Raw genomic sequence first — 20785 nt, 5'->3', positions numbered from 1 at the left:
CTTTCAAGGTCCCTTCCAGCCCCTGACATTCTGTCATTCTGTGATCTCAAAATATATTGACCACTGGCTCCATCCTTGGAGAAGACATCAGCAACTCATCAGAGTAATTAGTGCTTGGGCTGCTGGCACCTGGCACAAGATTTGGTCTGCTCTTTGGGCAGTGAGAGTCAGAGTACTGAGCAAGCCCAGTGTGAAAGGGTTTCTTTAGTCTATGGGGAAGTCACTACCTGCTCATAGCCTGTGCTGCTGAGCATGGGTTCTCCTAGGTGTTTGTTCATGAGTGGAGCCAGAGCATGCAGGAGGTGGCTCATTACTCAAAACCCATCTGCACGACTCACCTGACAAGATGGAGGCAACAGCAGCGATGATAAAGGAAACGATGACCCCAGGTCCTGCCATCTCCTTGGCCACCAAGCCAGACACTACATACATGCCGGTGCCCACACAGCTCCCAACGCCAAGGGAGATGAGGTCGAGAGTGGTGAGGACCTTGGCCAGCCTGGCACCCTGGGTGGTGGCCGTCCCTGTGCCCTCCAGCATCGACTCCACAGGCTTGGTGCGCAGGACGCGGGTGCGCAGGGCATAGCCTGCTGCCCCCCATGGCACCCGCCGGGGGTCCAGGCGCGAGAAGAAGCCGCTCATGGTTGGTGCTGGGCTTGGTGCAGGTGGGTCAAGGGCGGTTTCAGCAGCACACGCTCAAGGTTGCAGCTGCATCTCCTTCCTCTGCTGGTGGCCTGGAAGCAAGAGAGTAGAACATAGTTTTGAACTGAAATAGCAACAGAACAAGGGGACAAAGTCTCAAGTTGTGCTGGGGGAGGTCTGGGCTGGATGTTAGGAGGAAGTTCTTCAGAGAGAGAGTGATTGACATTGGAATGGGCTGCCCAGGGAGGTGGTGGAGTCACCATCCCTGGAGGTGTTCAAGAAAAGCCTGGATGGGGCACTTAGTGCCATGGTCTGGTTGACTGGATAGGGCTGGGTGCTAGGTTGGACTGGATGATCTTGGAGGTCTCTTCCAATCTGGTCAATTCTATGATTCTATAAAGAGCCCAAATGGGTCCCAAAACCAGTCTTTGACTGGTCTCCAGTGCTGGAAGAGCCCTGGGGATCAAGGGGAGCTTTGCTTTCACCAGTGCTGCTGCTCCAGAGAAACCACCTTTCTCCATCTCAACTGTGTTGTACAATGGAGATGCTCACTCTGTGTTTACCTGCATGGTTTTAGTTGTGGTTATTAACACAGCAGGAATCTGATACCCTCCAAGTGGCTTAATTGCTTTGTATAAAAGTGAGATGCTGGTGGCCACCACAGCACATTGGGTCTTGGTGGGAACTAAGCCTGACTCCAAGCTTGACAGCACAGCAGAGTGTTCTGGCAGCTAGGATCTCCTGCTGGCACCATGAGGTTAAACAAGTCCCTGGTGTGGTTTCTTCATTCAGTTCAGTTTTTTAGGATTTGGTTGTTTTTGATTTTTTTAAGAGATGTAAATGGAGCTACTACAACAAGCTTTGGGGTTTGGTTTCTGTATAGTTAAGGCAAGCTGAGAAAGGAGCTCAACAAAAGCTTTAGGGCTGTCATATGATTCCAGATCCTGAGATTGTCTTCCAAAGCACAAAATGACTTTGTTTTGCTCTTTCTCTGTGCTTTCTCACCTTGAATCTTATAATCAAGAACTATCCAGCAGCCTCCATTTCCCACCCCCTCCTTTCTGCTTGGTTGTTCAGTGTTTTGCTTTTTTTCTTTAAAGCAGGATGTGTAGTTTTCAGGCCAGCTCCCAGCAGCAGTGGCCTCCTAGTGACATATTGATGGCTTCTTGACTTTGAGCAAAACCCAAGAATTGATGATCTCCACATGCTGATATAAGGCAACAGGAAAAACAGTTTATTAAAGATGAGTTTTAGCCTGGCAGCTTCTTTCCTGCTATCAGAGGAATCCTTTTTTTTGTTTTTAATTGCCTTGAAGACAAATCAATTATATTTCCACCTTTACATCCAAGACAAATTACATTGTGTCTACCCAGGCAGCCTTGTGTTGCTGGAGTTGATGAAACAAAACACAGCATTTATTTCATGTTTTGGTTGATCACATTTCAACTTGAGATTGTTCTATTATTTCTTCTTCTTCTTTTTTTTGTACCTTGAGCAACCACAAGATGAAGGGTTGGGTTTTCTTCTGAGGAATAATACTAAGGGATTGCTCTTGAGCAAATAGGCATCTTTGGGTTGAGAATATTAATGGGGTTTGGGTTGCTCGAGAAGTCAACTGGTCTGTGTTGTGAGCTAAAAATCAGGTTTAGGTTTTGCTTTTTGGTTTAAATGAAGGTTTGTGTTGGAAGAACATGAGCCAGCAGCGTGGCCAGGAGAGCCAGTGGCATCCTGGCCTGGATCAGGAACAGTGTGGTCAGCAGGACAAGGGAGGTTATTCTGCTCCTGTACTCAGCACTGCTCAGGCCACACCTTGAGTGCTGTGTCCTGTTTTGGGCTCATCAGTTCAAGAGAGATGTTGAGGTACTGGAATGTGCCCAGAGAAGGGTGACAAAGCTGGTGAGGGGCCTGGGGCACAGCCCTGTGAGGAGAGGCTGAGGGAGCTGGGGGTGTGCAGCCTGCAGAAGAGGAGGCTCAGGGCAGACCTCATTGCTGTCTACAACTACCTGAAGGGAGGCTGTAGCCAGGTGGGGGTCAGTCTCTTCTGCCAGGCAACCAGCAATAGAACAAGGGGTCACAGTCTCAAGTTGTGCCAGGGGAAATATAGGCTGGATGTTAGGAGGAAGTTCTTCACAGAGAGAGTGATTTGCATTGAAATGGACTGCCCAGGGAGGTGGTGGAGTCACCGTCCCTGGAGGTGTTCAAGCAAAGCCTGGATGAGGCACTTAGTGCCATGGTCTAGTTGACTGGATAGGGCTGGGTGCTAGGCTGGACTGGATGATCTTGGAGCTCTCTTCCAAACTGGTTGATCCTATGATTCTGTGTTCCTATTGCTGTGAAGTTTTCTCATGTAGTTTGAACTGTAGGGAAATCTTCCCCAAGTGAACCCATCCCTCAAACCAAAGATCTATTGCATGGTGAAAATAATAACTGGATAGTCAGCTCTTAGCTCTTGTGAGGAAAAGCTGAAAGTTGAGGCTGGGCAAATAAAAGTTGGAAGATTAAGTGTGGCAGGAGATGAACACTGGGGAGTGCTGGTTTGTGCCTCTTAATGTCTTGATACCAATCCTGGATGATTTGTGAGGGCTGTGCTTATCACAGAGGAGCCACTAGGCCACCAGAAGTAGCATGATGTGGGACAGAGGTGCCAAGGCTGTGGGCTGGTGCTTGGTCCTATCACCACTTTCATGCTTCAGCATGGGAAGACCTGCCCTATGTTGGGACTGATGTGGTTTGAGATCAGCAATTCTTCGTCATCTTGTTTGTGGTGCCTGTGGGTGGCTAAGAAGGGTTTGGAAAGGGTGGCATGTGCTCAAGTCTTGCTGGAGCATCCATCCACACTGGAAAAATTAGTGAGCCTGCCAAACTGAAGAGAGTTGAGCACGACTACTACAGACAGAGGAGTTCACTCTCAAGGCACACCAGGGGACAGAAATTGCTTTCTCACCAGCATTGCAAAGAACCTGAAGGCAAGGCAGGGCAGCCTTGTCCAGGGATTAATCTTAAACTGCTAAAATAATAATAAAAAACCCAACCCTTAAATATTTTAGACTGTTTAAATTTAGAACAGGAGCTGACTGGTGGATCTGTGAGGTGCCCAGATACAGGCTGCTGAGCTGTTCCAGCTGCCTGGGGCTAGGACTAGGCTCTCCTGCACAGCAACCTAACATAGCTTTGTAATTCATGAGGCCCCTTCTAAGCCACCAAGAAAAATAAACCAGCCTCCAGATCATGTGAAACAAAACAACTCCATAATTGCTGCTCGATTCAATTAAAGCAATCATTTGAAACTATTCCAGATGTTCAAGTGAGATCAGCATATTGCTGCTCTGTAGCTTGGAAAACATCTTTTCACTCCATTTAAACCATAAAAAAAGTATCACATGGATGGCAACCCTTTAGATGGGGCAGAGACATCTTGGCTCTGCTCTGCTCCACTAACCCTGGGTAGGTAGAATCATGCAGTGAGAAGGAAAGAGAGGTTTATGTGGTTTTTGATCTGCCCTTCTTGTTAAAACCCAGGAAGATGAAGGGAGCTGAGGCTCAGAGGGGCCAAGCTCAACTCAGGGGGGCTGTAGCTGTGTTTTCACAGAATCACAGAATTAACCAAGTTGGAAAAGACCTTTGAGATCGAGTCCAATCTGTCACCTAACACTTTCTAATTAACTAAACTATGGCACTAAGTGCCTCATCCAGCCTCCTCTTAAACACCCCCAGGGATGAAGACTCCACCACCCATTCCAATGCCAATCACTCTTGCTGTGAGGAGCTTCTTCCTTACATCCAGCCTAAATCTGCCCTGGCACAGCTTGAGACAGTGTCCTCCTGTTCTGTCACTGGGTGCCTGGGAGGAGAGACCAACCCCCACCCGGCTGCAACCTCCCTTCAGGTAGTTGTAGAGAGCAATAAGGTTTTGGAGCCGAGCAGCTCTCCATCATGAGCAGCTTAGGTGGGTTTTCCCTGGCTTCTGCCTGGCTGGTGCTTGCTGCTGTCACCACGTGCTTGTTAGCAGCCACTGTTTGTACCCAAACACTCTTCTTCATTAGGCTAAATTAACTAAAACAGCAATCAAATCAAAAGGAGAAGTCTAGGTATTCACAGGTGTGGATTTTCCTCACTGCCTGGGTCGATGTGGAATGGTTTCTGCTTTAGCTCCTTTCTGCTGCCAAGCTCTTTTCTGCTGCCTGCTCTGTGCTGGTGAGATGCAGCATGGAGTCCCTCAGCATCATCCATTCCCATCATCACCATCCCCCAGTTTCAGCTTTGCCAGCCAAGCTTCCCCACACCTTGTCTGTGCTTTGGGATGGCTTGTTTGATTTTTCTGCTCATGACTACCCTCTGCTCAGGAGTCCACAGGGGTGTCCTTTTGTTAAGACGTGCTAGGAATGCAACAGGAAACAGAACAGCGATGGCAACAAGTGACAAAAGAGAGCTCCTGTTGGTGTGTTGAAGGAAAGCCATCAGAGAGGAAAAGGTTGGATTTCTCTGGTGTACATGGCTCCAGAAGTGACTGCTGCAGAGAGAAACTCGCTGATACCCCAGCAGTGACTAGGTTGGCATAGTCACGCAGAACACAAGTACTCACTTTGCTGCAGGGGTTTTTGGGGGGAGATTTGCCCTGCATAGAATTATAGAATAGTTTGGATTGGAAGGGACTTTTTAAGGTCATCTACTCCAACCCCCTGCAGTGTGCAGGGATATATTCAACCAGATGAGGTTGCTCAGAGCCCCAAGCCACCTGACCTGGAATATTTCCAGGGATGGGGCATCTACTGCTAGCCTGGGCAACCTGGGCCAGTGCTTCACCACTCTCACTGTAAAATATGCCTCCCTTCTATCTAGTCTAAATCTCTCCTCTTTTAGTTTAAAACCATCATTCCTTGTCTTGCCACAACAGCCCTTCCTAATAAACTGTCCCCATCTTTTTTAGATGCCCCTTTAACGACAGAAAGGGCCTCTATAAAGTCTCCCTGGAGCATTCCCTCCTCCAAGCTGAACAACCCTAACCCTCTCAGCCTGCCCTCACAGCAGAGGGTTTCAGGCAGCTGATCATTTTTTGTAGCCTCCTCTGGCCTCCCTCCAACAGGATTCTCTGAACCCCAAAGGTGGTGCTCGCTGCGGACCTCAGAAACAGCCGCGCAGGCGTTTGCGGTGCAGGAGCAGGAGCCCTCGGCCCCTCTCCGCGGCAGGGCTGCGCACTGAGCTGGGCTGCAGCATCACGGCTGTGGAAAGGGAGCCACAAAGGCTCCAGGGGATGGGAGAGCTGGCTCAAGGGGATGCAAGAGACCTCTCCTGGCGGCAAAGCTGCTGCAATCCCAGGCGAACAAGAGGAAGAGAGGCGCTAGCCTGGCTTTCCTCCTCCCCCTCCCCGTTTTGAAGCAGCAGCTCGGTGCCAGGCAGGCGAAGCGGCACGGAGAGCCGCAAGACAGCGAGTTTCGTTAGAGCTGCCCGAGCAGGGACGGGCATGACGTCAGCGGCGCGGCGGGAGCCGGGCGGGAGCCGAGCCGGGCGCGGGCTGCCTGCTGCCGGCGCTGCGCGGAGCGCTCTGCCTGCGGAGGCGACTCGGTTGAGTCCGGCGGGCTTGTTTGTACGGTATCGATCCCCAGCTGGGCTGCCACGGTGGAGCTGGCTCTGGCTCTACCCTCAGCCTCCTTCCAAGGGATTTAAAAGCCAGGCACGGAGCCGAGGGCTGCTCCCTGCCAGCCCCGGCGCGGCTCATGTGAGTCCGACTTCAGCACCCTGGCCCTGTGCCTGGGCTGGGAATTTTGGGCTCTTTCTATTTTTAACCTTTCCGTTTTTACCACTTGCTCGAGCACCTCGAGTGGAGCTGTAAGTTGACTTAAACTAAAATTCCAAATGCTTGCTAAATTGCTGTAGCCAGGTGAGGTTGGTCTCTTCTGCCAGGCAAGCAGCAATAGAGCAAGGGGACACAGTCTCAAGTTGTGCCAGGGCAGGTCTAGGCTGGATGTTAGGAGGAAGTTGTTGGCAGAGAGAGTGATTGGCATTGGAATGGGCTGCCCAGGGAGGTGGTGGAGTCACTGCCCCTGGAGGTGTTCAAGCAAAGCCTGGATGAGGCACTTAGTGCCATGGTCTGGTTGACTGGCTAGGGCTGGGGATAGGTTGGACTGGATGAGCTTGGAGCTCTCTTCCAACCTGGTTGATTCTATGATTCAACCCAGTGATGTACTTCCAAGTTCAGAACTGACTTTTCTGTATTGCATCTGCTGAAAACAACCAACCAATCAAAAACCAAACAAAAACCCCAACAACACCCTCCCACCCCAAAAAAAACCAAAACCAAACAAACAAAAAAACAGCACCCACAAATGAACCTCACAAAACCAACCAACCATAAAACACCCAAAGCCCCCCCCACCCAAAAACTGGTTCAGGGGTAATTTGTGTCTATCTTCCTAGCAAAATGGGATTGAGCATTAGGCATTAGGACAAGGAGCAGTGGATGTAAGCACAGGAGGTTGCACCTCAACACAAGGGGGAACTTCTTGACTGTAAGGGTCACAGAGCACTGGCACAGGCTCCCCAGAGAGGTTGTGGAGTCTCCTTCTCTGGAGACTTTCAAGACCTGTCTGGATGTGTTCCTGTGTGCCCTGAGCTAGATTGTGTGGTCCTGCTCTGGTGGGGGGGGTGGCCTGGATGATCTCTTTGGGTCCCTTCCATCTCCATCCCCTGACATCCTGTGAGCAGCACTTTTCTGCTACTTCCACCTGTGTTACATTAAGTGCTTTACCAACGTTAGCACTGCTGGAAGGTGGCTGAACAGCAGGGTCTTCTTTTGACAAATAAGCCAAATAAGAGTGGAAATGTTTTATTTGACCAAAGGCATAAAGCAAAGGTGCCACACATCCAGAGCCAGCCCCCATGAGTCCTTAAACTTTGTTTTCTAGTCTCTAGTGTGGGTTGAGAGAGGATAGACATGTCATCCAGTAAAATAATTAGACTCACAGATCTTGGGTCCAGAGGATGGCTATAAAGGTGATATGGGTATTGGAGCACCTTTCTCATGAGGACAAGCTCAGGGCAGACCTCATTGCTGTCTACAACTCCCTGAAGGGAGGCTGTAGCCAGGTGGGGGTTGGTCTCTTCTGCCAGGCAACCAGCAACAGACAAGGGGACACAGTCTCAAGTTGTGCCAAGGGAGGTCTGGGCTTGATATTAGGAGGAAGTTCTTCATAAAGAGAGTGATTGGCATTGGAATGGGCTGCCCAGGGAGGTGGTGGAGTTGCCAGCCTTGGAGGTGTTCAAGCAAAGCCTGGATGAGGCACTTGGTGCCATGGTCTGGTTGATTGGCTAGGGCTGGGTGCTAGGTTGGACTGGATGAGCTTGGAGCTCTCTTCCAACCTGGTTGATTCTATGATTGTTTAGCCTGGAGAAGAGAAGACTCTGGAGAGATCCTATTGTGGCCTTTCACTGCTTAAAGGGGGCCTACAGGAAAGGGAGAGACTCTTTGTAAGAGCATGCAGGGACCAGACAAGGGGTGATAGTTTTACACTGGGAGGTAGATTTAGGTTAGATATTAGGAAGGAATTCTTTTCTGTGAGGGTGGTGAGACACTGGCAGCACATGTTTCCCAGAGAAGTTGTGAATACCTCTCCCCAGAAGTGTTCAAGGTGAGGTTGGATGGGGCTTTGAGCAACCTGGTCTAATTGAAGATGTCCCTGCCCATGTCAAGGGGGGTTTGAATGAGATGATCTTAAAAGTCCTTTCCAATCCAAACCCTCCTATGATTATATGTACATAGAGATTACTCTTCTTGCAGCCTTCAGAAGGAAGATGGAACATGCTAGTTTAACTGCTCTTCTCTCTGGGGAGAAACTGGGCTGTCTGAATAGCCAAGAAAAAGGTGGAGAGACAGACAGCACAGAGGACAAAGCTACGTTTTGTCCTGCAGCTGTTGAGCCCCAATTCCTAAGCTAAACAGCAAAGTCAATTTTTAAGCATCTATCTTTGAGCAGCATGCCCAGGAGGGTGAGCAATGAGGAGGCTGAGGTGGCTGAGTGCTCATCTTCCTGCCTGGACAAGTAATAAGTGGGAGCTGAAGTAACATATTCTGAGGTGAAATTGGAGCTGGTGACATTGAAGCCGAGATGATCCCTTGATACTGGGTTCTTCTAAACTTTGACAGCCTTAATTACACCTCAACCTCACAGGAAGTTGGTCAAAGCTGTTGAGGTCCCTTGGGATCCTCTGGAGCAACAAACTAGTGAGAAAGAGCTCGGTGGCTCTTTCTAGAGGCTGGATGCATCATAGAAACATAGAATCAACCAGGTTGGAACAGACCTCCAAGATCAACCAGTTCAACCTATCACTCAACCCTATCCAATCAACTGGACCATGGCACTAAGTGCCTCATCCAGTCTTTTGAATACCTTCAGGGACAGTGACTCCACCACCTTCCTGGGCAGCCCATTCCAATGCCAATCACTCTCTTTATGAAGAACTTCCTCCTAATATCAAGCCTAGACCTCCCCTGGCACAGCTTGAGACTGTGTCCCTTTGTTCTACTGCTGGTTCTGTTACTTGTTGTGTTGCTGGAGGTAGCATCTATAGCATTCATAGCCTTCAGAGGATGCAAACCTAAATGTTCCATGGACATCTCTGCAGGCATATCCCCTCCCTGTAGAGAGAAAATTCACTTTCCTGAGACATCAATTTTGCTGCTGTCTTTCCCCCTTGTGGCTACAGAAAGCAGTCCTATGCCTGACATTTTGGTTTTCCATTTCTTGTCTGCCCTTTTTGCCCAGGTACTCATGGTTCCTCATGGTGCAGAGTGGCACAGGACTGAGATCAGGGTACTTGTGGCAGATAGAGCAGTCTGTGAATGCCAAGCTGTAAGTAATGCAATATGCATGAAGTGCTCCATTTGTGTTTGGGGGAAAGAGGAAAAAAAAAAAGACTATTTAAAAAAGAAGAGAATTACAGAGAAAGAGGTAGAATCAATTTGCACATTCTCAAAAAGATCTAGTTTTTCATTGCTGTCTTGAGATGGCAAAGTAAAAGCCTTAAAAAATGGACTGGTACTGCTAATGGAGGGAAATGACGAATCGATAGCTGGGTGAGCTGAGCAGGAGCTGGGGAACCAGGAACTTCTTGGAACTGCTCTGACAGGCTTCCTCTAGGAGAGTGATGAAACCACATGAAACTAGTAAATTTGCTTCTCCATCAGTAAAACAGAGAAAGTAGCCACCTTAGGGGAGTGCCAGGAGTGGTTAATTCAGTCAGGGTTTCTAAGGAGGCAGAAGAGAAACCATGCTAAAACCAACTAATGCTCCTCTAGCAGTACCTTGTTGAAAACAATATTGCTTGTGTCCCTGCCCTATGGTCACCTGCAGGAGGATCCTGATGGCCCTGTGCACCTTGGAGCATTCATTTGTGGCATGCCAATCACTGCATGATTTGGCATTTGCAGTGCAGATATTGATTCAGGGCTCACAGCTATCAGATATGGCCTCCCCCATCCTTTTGGAATCAGGAGCCACAGCATGGCTGAACATCTGAAACCTCACAGGTCTGGGTGCTCAGACTGCTTCAAGGACTAATGGGCTGACCTCTGAAACTCAGACATTCAAAACACCGTGAGCCAGGTGCCCAGGAACCAAGGCTTGTCTCATGTGTTGTGCTTCTGCAGCCTTCCCTCTGCTTTTCATAGTAGCAGCTCCAGAATGAGCTGTCACAAGAGGAAAAAAAGCCTCTTCCAGATACTCTGGGGTCTTCTCTGGCTCACAGCGAGTTGCCTGTTTCCAATGCTGTGTTGACATTGCTCCAGCAGCATGATTGCCATTGGCATCAGTGGGGTGGCTGCAGCCTTGTGGCTGCTGTTCTAGGTCTCTTATTTTTGGGTAGTGGATTATACTTCAGTAACTGCTGCTTTGACAAGATGCACATCTCCTGTAGCGATTCTCACTGCCAGCATGGACAGGGACTTCCTTTGTATCACTGAAATGCTTAGACCCACGTCACCAGACAGCCTCTTCTAGAATTATGCTCATTTAAATCTGCCTTTGCTTTAACAACATGGAGGAAGAAATCTCTGTAATTACTGGGCTGTGCTTTCTTTTTTCTTTGCTCTGTGGATCTGTGCTTTTACACCACAGAATGAAAGTCACTGTGGTTTGCTCTGGGCCAGCCACGAGAGCTTTTTCTCATCTGACATAATTCACAGAATGGGTTATTTATTAGTGTGTGGGGCTCTCTAAACAACATGGATTTATTTTTTTTTAGTGTTGTGAGACTCTGGCTGATGCATCACTGTGACAACTTATTTCATTTCTGGGTAGTATTTTGAATTTCAGTGGCAAAGCCACAAATCTTTCAGTAAAATACCAATTTAGCACTTCAGCTTTGTCATCCAAACCGGGGGAGGGGGGGGAAAAAACCCAAACAATTACCTGTGTATCAAATACAGGACCTGAAAAGCCACAATTTTAAAGCCTTTGGGTTTATTTGGGAGATTGCTGGTTTGTAGAGGTACCTTTATTCCTCATTAAGAAACTAGGTTTTTGGGGTTTTGTTTGTTGGGTTTTTTCTGCCCTCTCTCAATGCTGCTTCTTACCATCAGCTTTTGGGTTTCGTTGTTTTTTTCCCCCTCTCTCAATGCTGCTTCTTACCAGCAGCTTTTGGGTTTTGTTGTTTTTTCCCCCCTCTCTCAATGCTGCTTCTTACCAGCAGTTTTGGGTTTTGTTTTTCCCCCTCTCTCAATGCTGCTTCTTACCAGCAGTTTTGGGTTTTGTTTTTCCCCCTCTCTCAATGCTGCTTCTTACCAGCAATTTCTGGGGTTTTGTTTTTCCCCCTCTCTCAGTGCTGCTTCTTACCATCAGCTTTTGGGTTTTGTTGCCTTTTTTCCCCCCCTCTCTCACTGCTACTTCTTACCAGCAGTTTTGGGGTTTTGTTGCCTTTTTTTCCCCTGCTCTCTCAATGCTGCTTCTTACCAGCAGTTTTGGGGTTTTGTTGCCTTTTTTTCCCTGCTCTCTCAATGCTGCTTCTTACCAGCAGTTTTGGGGTTTTGTTGGCTTTTTCCTGCTCTCTCAATGCTGCTTCTTACCAGCAGTTTTGGGGTTTTGTTGCCTTTTTTTCCCTGCTCTCTCAATGCTGCTTCTTGCCAGCAGTTTTTGAGTTTTGTTGTTTCCCCCCCCCCTCTCTCAACGCTGCTTTTACCATCAGCTTTTGGGTTTTGTTGTTTTCCCCCCTCTCTCTATGCTGCTTCTTACCAGCAGTCTTCCCAGCTTTCTGCAATAATGTAGTAGGAGTCTGAGCTGCTCTTCTACGCTGTAAACACATCAGGCTTACAAACATGGTTCAGCTTTGCTGGCTTTAGAATGCATTTCTGTTTTGTGTGTGTGCGTGCCATTGCCAGTTGGTTATCGTGTTCCATCACTGCCTGTACAAGTGCAATTTGATTATGCCTCAGTGCTCCATTTCCATGAGTTTGGCTATCAGCTAATTAATGCAGGAGAGGTTCTTAACTGTTTTCCTCAGAAGAAGCTGGAAAGACACATTCTTCAACCCTGAGCCTGCTTACAGCTCCAGAAGAAGCCATAGTAGTATATGTAATCGGTGGGGTTTGGTTTTGCATCTGAGCTGCAGGGTAATTTGGCTGCCTGTCACTAAATTCCTCAAAAGAAGTGTGAGATAGGTGCAACGCACTTCCAAGGAGGTGAATAGCAGCTGATGCTGCTTTTATTGCACGTTTGGCTGCTTGTTCTTTTTATTCACTGGGACAAAAAAAAAATGCTTGCCTTACATGAGTAATCCTCCTGCATTTCAGCACAACCCATTACATGACTTATGCAAGCACAAGTTGATCAAAGAAGATGATTTAGAAGAGAGTTTCTGTGTTTAGTCATTTATCATCATCAGGCAACTGCAGCACCTAAGCAGTGTGTAGTGTGAGTAATACCTGGTGCTGTAGCACCAAGGGGTCTTGACGTTTCCCAGGAAGTGAGTTGTGAATGCACATCTAACATTGAATCAGCATCTAAGGTGCTTCTGGTGAAGCAGAACTAAATGGAGATTTAATTGTTCTTAAAAATGCTGATAGAATAAAAATTAGGATATTATGATATTCCTGAGAGATGCACAGACAGTGCCTGGAGATGTCTGCGTTTAGCAAGGGAATCAGCAGGAGCCAACAGGATTTCCTTAGATTAAGATTTGCTTACCATTGAAACCCTGAGAGCTCATTTATAGAATGGTTTTGGTTGGAAGAGACCTTTAAGATCATCAAGTCCAACCATTAACCCAGCACTGCCAGGTCACCACTAAACCATGTCCCTCAGTACCACATCTACAGTTTTAAATCCCTCCAGGAATGGTGACTCCATCATTTCCCTGTCAGCCTATTGCAGGGCTTGACAACCCTTTCAGGGAAGGAATCTTTCCTAATGCCCAACCTAAACGTCTTCTGGTGCAAGCTGAGGCTCTTTCCCTTTGTCCTATTGCTTGTTATTTGGGAGAAGATGCAACCCACTACCTGTCTTCATGCAGAGTTGCCTTCTTGCTCTTAGCCTCCCTTACAACCCCCGAACCCAACCTCTTTCACAAAGGCAACACATTTTATCTCCCAGCTACAACAAGTAGAATCTCCCCATGGTGAGCTGTCCTGCTTGGCAAATTCATCTCTACTGGTGTCCCCACATGCCACTAAGAGCAGAGAGGAGCTGCTGAAATATTACTGCTCTAGCTCTTGATTGTGCCTGAGCTCTCAGCCAGAGAAACTTGGCATGTTCCTTCTTTCTGTCTTAACTTACTTTGTGAGGAGCTGATGACCCTAGTTATTAACTGCACATCTCCTGATCCCTGTTGCCTTCACAGCCAGTTAATGAGTGGAACACACTTGCTGTTGCCCAGATGCCTCAGATAAGGCACTGCTGTACCCAGATGCTTCCTGAGCATCTTGCCGCAGGGCTGGAGCAGTGTGAGACCTGTCACTGATGCTTACTGCCTGTTCCCAGCCAAGGATGAAGGACAGGTAGGAGAAGCATATATTTCCTTTGCCATCAGAGCAGGGGGCCCAAATCCTACCTGAAGGCCACCCTGCCGTTGCTGAGTACCACAGAGCAGTTGTCCAGTACATCTCAGCAGGGCTATCATGAAGACCTGCTTCCATAACACTCAAGCACATGCTTAAAGCTAGTTTTACATTGTGCTGCTATGGTGGAAGGTGTGCAGATGTGCAAGCTGTATGTCAGCAAAGGGGGTGTCTCCATCCTCAGGTTTAGACAACTTTGTCCAGTAGCATCCAGCCTGCTCTGATGGAACTAAGGACCTGCAAGAGGAGTATACCAAACTACCAGCTTAGGTCATGGTCACCAACAAACAAAAGCCACTGGCAGCCAGCAGGGGCTGTCCTCAAACCCACAGGTTTGGTTTTAGAGATATTTACCTGAAGGTTTGGGCACAGCCACTTGTAGCATGGCAGCAGTAGCCCATTTCCCTACTGGCAGCAAACCACTTGGTCCTTTAACTCAGTCCTCTCAGAATTAGGATGTGGTGCTTGAGAAACCTGTGCTGCAAAAGCTCCTCTTGTGTTTGCCTGCCAGGTAGATTTAATTTATGGTATCCTGTATTCCAGTGTGTTGTTGATACAGTCCCTGTGCAGAGGAACAGAAACAATGGAGTCATGTGCTGAGTGGCTCCACCTCACTGGCTTCAGTCCAGAAGTGCCTGTGCTTTGCTCTGACAGTTTTATTGCAAGGGAGAAAAATAGTTTTCTCCTAGGGATGTTCCAGCCTGGAAGCAGAGAGGGATGGGCTGTGGTGCCAATGCTAACTGGAGCACCCAGGCTGGTGCTGATGATCTTACAGTCTAGAAACAGAGCTGCTATTTGATGAGCCAAGGAAACCTGTGCAAGGGGGAAATTGCTCAGTACTAGAAGGCAGTTTCAAGTTGGCTACCACAGCTTAGCCACATCTTATAGCCTGTGAGTGGAAAATGTTTTAGGAATCTCTGTGCCTCATGAACTGAAGGTGGAATCTGTCCCCATTTATACCATGAGTGGCTTAGAAAGTTCAGTAGACTCACCCTGCACCAAGGTGAGACTTGTCCAGGTTTTCCAAACCATAAGAAGTAGCTTAACATCATCTACTGTATTTCCTGGTTCTGGATCCTTCTGCATTCTTATAGCTACAGTTTCCCACAAGAATGACAGGTTCAGGCCCAGTCATGGCTTTATATTCTGTGGAGGGCATCAGTCTGGGAACCATTTAAAAGAAAATGTTGGGTTTAATTGATGTGAAAGACAGAAAAGCTACCCATTTGCCAAGGTTTTATTTCCTTGACATGGAGATCCCAGGACCACACGTGGATGAAGAAGTATTTGATTATTTCTTACCACCTTCTTTTTTTCCCCCTAATACCTTATTAAGATATTTGGATTATTGATCCAAGCATCATGCTGCTTAAACCTTATGGTGATCTCAATAGCTCAGGTGCTCTGGAAGCAAACTTTTGATTATTTGGGGGCTAAGAAGTTGGAGGGACTTCAGTATATTCTGCTACAGACTACCCTGTTCTATTTTCTTTAATGAAGATTCTGGGGTTGTGTTGATGTTTGTGTAAGTTCTTGTCATCCTGTTTGTGTGAGTGAAACATTGCTTCACAGAAAAGAGCATTAACTCCACCACTGAGAGGTTATCCTGTTCTTGTTGAACCTTCTAGAAAACCTCCTGTTGCCTTCAAGGGAAGGTGGATGAAATCACATTACATGTGTGTGACTCCACAACTAAGAAAACAGGCTGTCTTATGCCCAAGAAAGGGGTGAGCCTATAAATATAGCCTTTAAAATATAGTGGGCTGGAATCCTTTCTGATATGATCCCTTCTGAGGCTCTGAAATTCCTTACAAATGACTTTTTTTTTTTTCATCATTTTCATGTGATCCTAGAAATTACAGAAGGGTAAGATATGGCTTGACTTGGGAGTCATGAGTGGCTCCCTAAGGAGAGTGATTTGTGGTGTGAGCTGCTTCGTGTTGTTGCAATGTGCGCATAGAAAGAAGTTCTTTTTTGTGGGGGGGGGGAGGGGAGAAGCTAATTAGTGAAACAAGATGGAAAATTGGGGGATTCAAAATATATGCCAGTTGTTTGTTCTGCTTTTGCTATGTGGTCAAAAATCCCACCTGCCTGGAGGGGAGGCTGGGGCACCTGGGAGTAAAGTTGTACATCTTTATGCCTCATTTGGGGAGTTACAGATCAAAGGCACCGTTAAGTCCACCGAGTTCATTTTGACTGAACCACAGGCCATTACCTTCCAGGCAATTACTCCTGCAGGGAGCCCAATAACTTGCTCTGGCTAAGTTGCATCTTTTAGGAGGGTACCAAGTCTTGACATACACAGATGGAGAATCCAGCAGGTTTTCTGATAGCTCCTTCATCAGGTCATCAGCCTTCCACTGTTCAAGAATGTGATCCTGCACTTGAATCAGAATGTTTTGGCTTTAGTGGCTCGCTGCTAGTTCATGTTGTTCCTCTCTTTGGCAGATGGAGGAATAACTCAGTGCCTGGTAATTTCTTTCTGTAGAGGCTCCTAAATTCAAGGACCAAGTCACCTCCCACCCTTCTTTTTAATGAAGTGAGTTCCCCAGGTGCTGCAGTCCCCCTATTGTAAGAGCTTTTCTCAGGCCCTTGACAAGCTTTGGCTTTTCTTTCTCTATTGTTTCCTTCCTATTTTTTTCCTTATAATTTTATTGCCATTTTTGTTTATGTCTGCTGTATTCTAGCAGTCTCAGTTTCCAAGGGCTGAGGTAGAATTTCTTTCCTATGTCTCCTCTTACTGAGCAGCAACTGAATAAGGCTTTGTTTCTTTTCCCCATGGCCTTGTTTAACAGTTTGTGCTATTGCAGGTACTGCTTCCATCCTGTCTTCTCAGATGCATACTGTGTATTTGACTTACTTTGAGAGGACCCAAGATTCTTTCTCAGCATCGTTCACTACACATCAGTCTCTGTTTTGCTGGCAAAGTGCAGCACCTTTGACAGAAGAAAATGAGAGATAGCACTTGGGCTTTGAGGCTCTGCAAGAGCCCCTCTCTTCTCTGTTCTCATGCAACAAGCATTCCCTATGGAGCAGAACACTTAAAGAACAGATAATTAGCTTAATCTAGGTATCTTTTCACTCTGGTGTTGTTTCTGGCTTGTTTGGGTTTGTTTGTTTACGATATGTCGTTCAGCTATGGTAAGTCTGCCTTAGCAATGTGTAGCAATAAAACAAATTCATGTAAATATCTCTAGCAATCAGACTTTCAGCCTCATGACAGTTTTTGGGCAATTAAACAAATGCCTTGGCATGCTAAAATGTACTTGCCTACTACTTAGGGACACTGGGAAAATTAATTAGTTAATGTGCTAGATTAAATCAAACATGGCCCTTTTGAGCCAGGAGTCTACTCTGGGGTCGATCAGATTAATGTTGCTTTCTACTGCTCCTCCCCAGAGCTTGTATTGATGTGGAAGACCTATATTGGAGCTCTGCCTCTACAGCCTGTATCAGAGTAAGTCGGTCTGCATAAACCAGCGTTTAATAGGCCACAAACCCCGAAGTGGAAAGCAATTCTGAGAAAAGAGGCTTTGGAAGAGGGTGATGCTGAAGCACACCTACCCGGGGCCGGGGCGGGCAGGCGGATGGGTGCAGGCAGTTCGAAAATACCCGTGTGGAATCAATAAACAGCAGCGAGCCGAGGGTGACGTAAAGAGGAAGCTAACTCCATTACCAGGATCTAAGTCAGAGGGAGTTTTGCAGGCGCCGGCGGGAGGACGGAGCCGTCAGTCGGCTCCGTGTGCGTGGCCCGGCGGGGGCTGCTCGGGACCGCCCCGTCGGGGCTTCAGCACCGCGGACAGCGCCCGCCCGGCCCCACGCGTGACCCGGGACGGCCACCAGCTCCCCACGGCGGGTCCAGACTGTCCTTGCTCCCTCCTCCTCGATGTCTCTTCTGCTCCCATTTCTTCTCTGCCCCTTGCCCCCCCTCGCCCGCAGCTTCCCGACCTTTCCCTACCGTGTTTTGCGCCGTAACCTGTAGCCGAAGCAGTCGCTTCGGTCAGGCCACCCACTGTGTCTCCTCTTATCGCATTTGTCCCCGCTCCCTATCAGCCCTGGCGCCCCTCACCTCCGCCCTTCCGGGCAGTGCCCTGGCATGGGGCCGCAGCCTGCCCTGGGCAAGGGGACGCCCAAGCGCGCTGGAGTCCCCCGTGGCCCGGAGGAGCCGGGATGCTTCCCTTGCTGCTCCGGCCCCGTGTGCTTGGAGCGGGAGGTGTTCTGCGGCTGCTCTTCTCTTCCCTGCGGGGCGCGGGGCCAGACCTCTCCCCGCACCCCGAGAGGTTCCCGCCCGCTCCCCCGCGCAGAGAGGCGGCAGCGCGGGGAAGCGCCTTCCGTTACCCTGCTTCCTTCCACCCCTTTCCCCTCCCTCCATCCCGGTTCCCTTCTCCTCCCCGGAGCCGCGGGGCACTCACCGCCGGGCGCGGAGGGCAGCGAGCGGGCGATGGTGCGAAGCGGCCCCGGGCGCGCACCCCGGCGGGGGCGGCTGCACTGCTGCGGCGGCGGGGGGGGCTGCGCTGGGCACCGCCGGCCCCGGCTCCCGGCCGTGCACGCAAGGCAGAGGGAGGAGGGATGGAAGGAGGGAGGGATGGATGGAGGGAGGAGGGCGCTGCAGCTCCTCAATTATTCAGCGCTTCCCTCTCTGCACTCTCCCCGCCTGCCGCATGTGACCGCCCGCCAGTACCCGCGGGTCGAGACGAGCGGGTCCCAGGAGCCACCCCTGCGCGGGGCTGCCACCCCCACGGTCTCGTCCCCCACCCATCGAATCCTCTTTGCCTGCCGGGGTGTCTTGTGGGCTGCAGGCATCATTCCCTAAAACTGACTGAAAAAGAATTCTCCTGGCTGCCTCCTGCAGAGCAGGCTTTTCCACGCACCATGGGCAGAGGGTGGGAAACATGAGGATACCTCAGGGATGAAGGGAACTCCTCTTTTATTTTTCCCTTGAGCCGCACAGTGAGATTTGGGTGCTAATACTGTAATCCCGGAACAGGCAGAATTAGGACTAAAGTAATGCCTTACGTACTGCAGTGTGCAGTGCTGTCCATCCCTCTGCATGGCCTGGCTGGGAGGAGTTAGACATCAGGCACAGGATATATTTTAGATCCATAGCTGGGGGTAGGTGTGATTCATGTGCAAGATTATTCCCTATTGCACTTTTATTTCTTGGGTTCTGCTGTGTGGTTCCCTCTAGAAACACTCCCTGTACCTGTATTTATACCATCTTGACATCAAATCCCAAATGATTTAATTTCCAAGGGCATCTGATGAGGTTCAGATTTTGGTCTCTGTTACACCTTCATGCTATAGCCTCTAACAAGGCTCAGCCTCAGAAGTGAGATGTGCCTCATTCCCTAAACACTGAAATATGTGGCTGCTGGTAAAGATGAGAGATGTTATCCTTTGGTCCAGTTCAGGAAGCTGATGCTTGCCTCATGTAAGTGACCCTGACAGGAAATGCGTTGATGGCAGTGACCTTCTGTGGACCTGCAGACATCAACAGTGGACAGATAAACCTAGCTAGGATGTCCACAATCCTGTCTTTAGGCTTTGATTTCCTTTCCAGCCTTGATTTCTGTGGTATTTTTCTGTGACTTTCTAGATGAGTGCCATAATTATCCCAGTTTGTTACCAGACTCCTTCCTCTTTCCATTCTAGCTTTACCCCCTCTTTTCCCCCCACCCCCCAGCAATCTCTTTGCAGCCCTTCTTTTCACAGACAAGAACAGAAAAGCCCTCTTCCAGGTTACTGCTGGTCAGCAGAAGGTGTATCACGGGATGACACAATGCTCCATTCCCTTTCTGCTGCACACATCACAGCACACAGCAGAAAAAAACTCTCTGAAGCCAAAGTGCAGCAAGCTGATTACCCTCCTCAGCAGTTCTGAAACGGCTGGTTTTATTCTTTCCCTTATTCTTCGATTGCCTGAAAGAGCTGCAGCTGCTCTCCCATCCCTGTCTGTAGTCCCCATGCTCCCTCTTTGGTTGTTTCTCTTCTCATTTACTGGCTTCCCCCAGCTGCTTTTGTTCAGTCCGGGGACACTAGACGCAGCTGTGGATGGCTGTTCTGGGGAGCTTCCCTTTGACTAAGTCTGAGCAAAAGAGGAAAGCTTCTCCATTTACTATTGCATCTTGTTTTGCAGCACTGTGGTGGACTCTAGCTGACAGCATCACCAGCCTTTCACACTCACATCCAACTCCTTTGTGAGTAAAGGATGTGGGAGGAGTCCTTCTGAAACCATGGTCGGCATGGCCATGTTTTAATAGGACTTACCTGTGTGTGCAGATCTGGGGTCATTTGAGACACATTTACTTCTTGAGGCTGGTGCAGGACTGCACACCCTGAAGGCTGACCTGCAGGCTGGTGCTGTTGGCGCATCTGACCTGTTGCAGCTTGATTTGGTATCAGCAGAGGGGAGGCATTTGTGTTCTTTTGACAAATACCTGTAGCACCCAAATTCGTACAAGTCATTGTGTGGCACCACCATATCACCCCTGTCTTCCACTTTTCCCTCTGTTAGTCAGACCTCTTGATCCAGCAGACTTTGCTCTATAATAGTTTTGCAGACATTGTTTGCAGCCATTGATTGCTTCCCCTCCCCCCAACTTCTTCTCTTTTATCCAGTGGTACCTACCATTACCCACCTGAAACAACCTCCCATCACCTTGAGCAGAAAATGTTTTGTCAGGGGCTCGGTTAAGCTCCTTTTCGTTAATCCTTGCACTGTTCTCATGAGGTTTGTAACTTCCAGCCTTACAGGAAGACAAATTTTTTATAGCTGCACCTCTAATGGTGCTCTTCAAGTTGATTAAACACAAGTCTGTCACCTGGATAAAGAAATGGATGAGGTCAAGACACTCTCTAGACAGGTCTCAACAGCGAGATCCCCCTCAGATTTGGGTGATATTTCCCACAGCTGCCAAGCACACAATAATGCTTCTGTGGCAGAGTTTCTTTGGGTGAGGGAATGTCTCTACATGCTGTAAGGGATCTTGACCTTGCTGGGGCAATTCAGCTGGACAGATGGAGAGAGACACGCTCTTCATTAGTTAGTTACTTGTCTGCAGTGCAGTTGGGGCAATGGAAAGGGTTACTCTGCCCTGCTAA

At 48.6% G+C, this 20785-nt stretch overlaps 1 protein-coding gene and 1 long non-coding RNA gene across 2 annotated transcripts in view; one reads left to right on the top strand and one right to left on the bottom strand.

Moving 5' to 3' along the window:
* Positions 1–18188, bottom strand: part of SLC7A14 (solute carrier family 7 member 14) — a 42306-nt gene extending 24118 nt beyond the window's left edge. The window contains exons 1-2 of the mRNA XM_064164903.1: positions 18097–18188; positions 339–734 (exon numbers count right to left, since the gene is read on the bottom strand). Coding sequence (XP_064020973.1) covers positions 339–642 — 304 coding nt within the window. The 5' untranslated portion in view covers positions 643–734; positions 18097–18188. The remainder of the gene's footprint in view (positions 1–338; positions 735–18096) is intronic.
* LOC135186831 (uncharacterized) overlaps positions 1–20785 on the top strand; it is a 46779-nt gene that overhangs the window by 2541 nt on the left and 23453 nt on the right. The gene's annotated exons all lie outside the window — the stretch shown is intronic.

This window comes from Pogoniulus pusillus, chromosome 26 (genome assembly GCF_015220805.1).
Source record: "Pogoniulus pusillus isolate bPogPus1 chromosome 26, bPogPus1.pri, whole genome shotgun sequence".
In the NCBI taxonomy this organism is placed as follows: domain Eukaryota; kingdom Metazoa; phylum Chordata; class Aves; order Piciformes; family Lybiidae; genus Pogoniulus; species Pogoniulus pusillus.
Note: the sequence above shows the minus strand (reverse complement) of the source record. Positions and strands in the feature narration are given on the sequence as shown.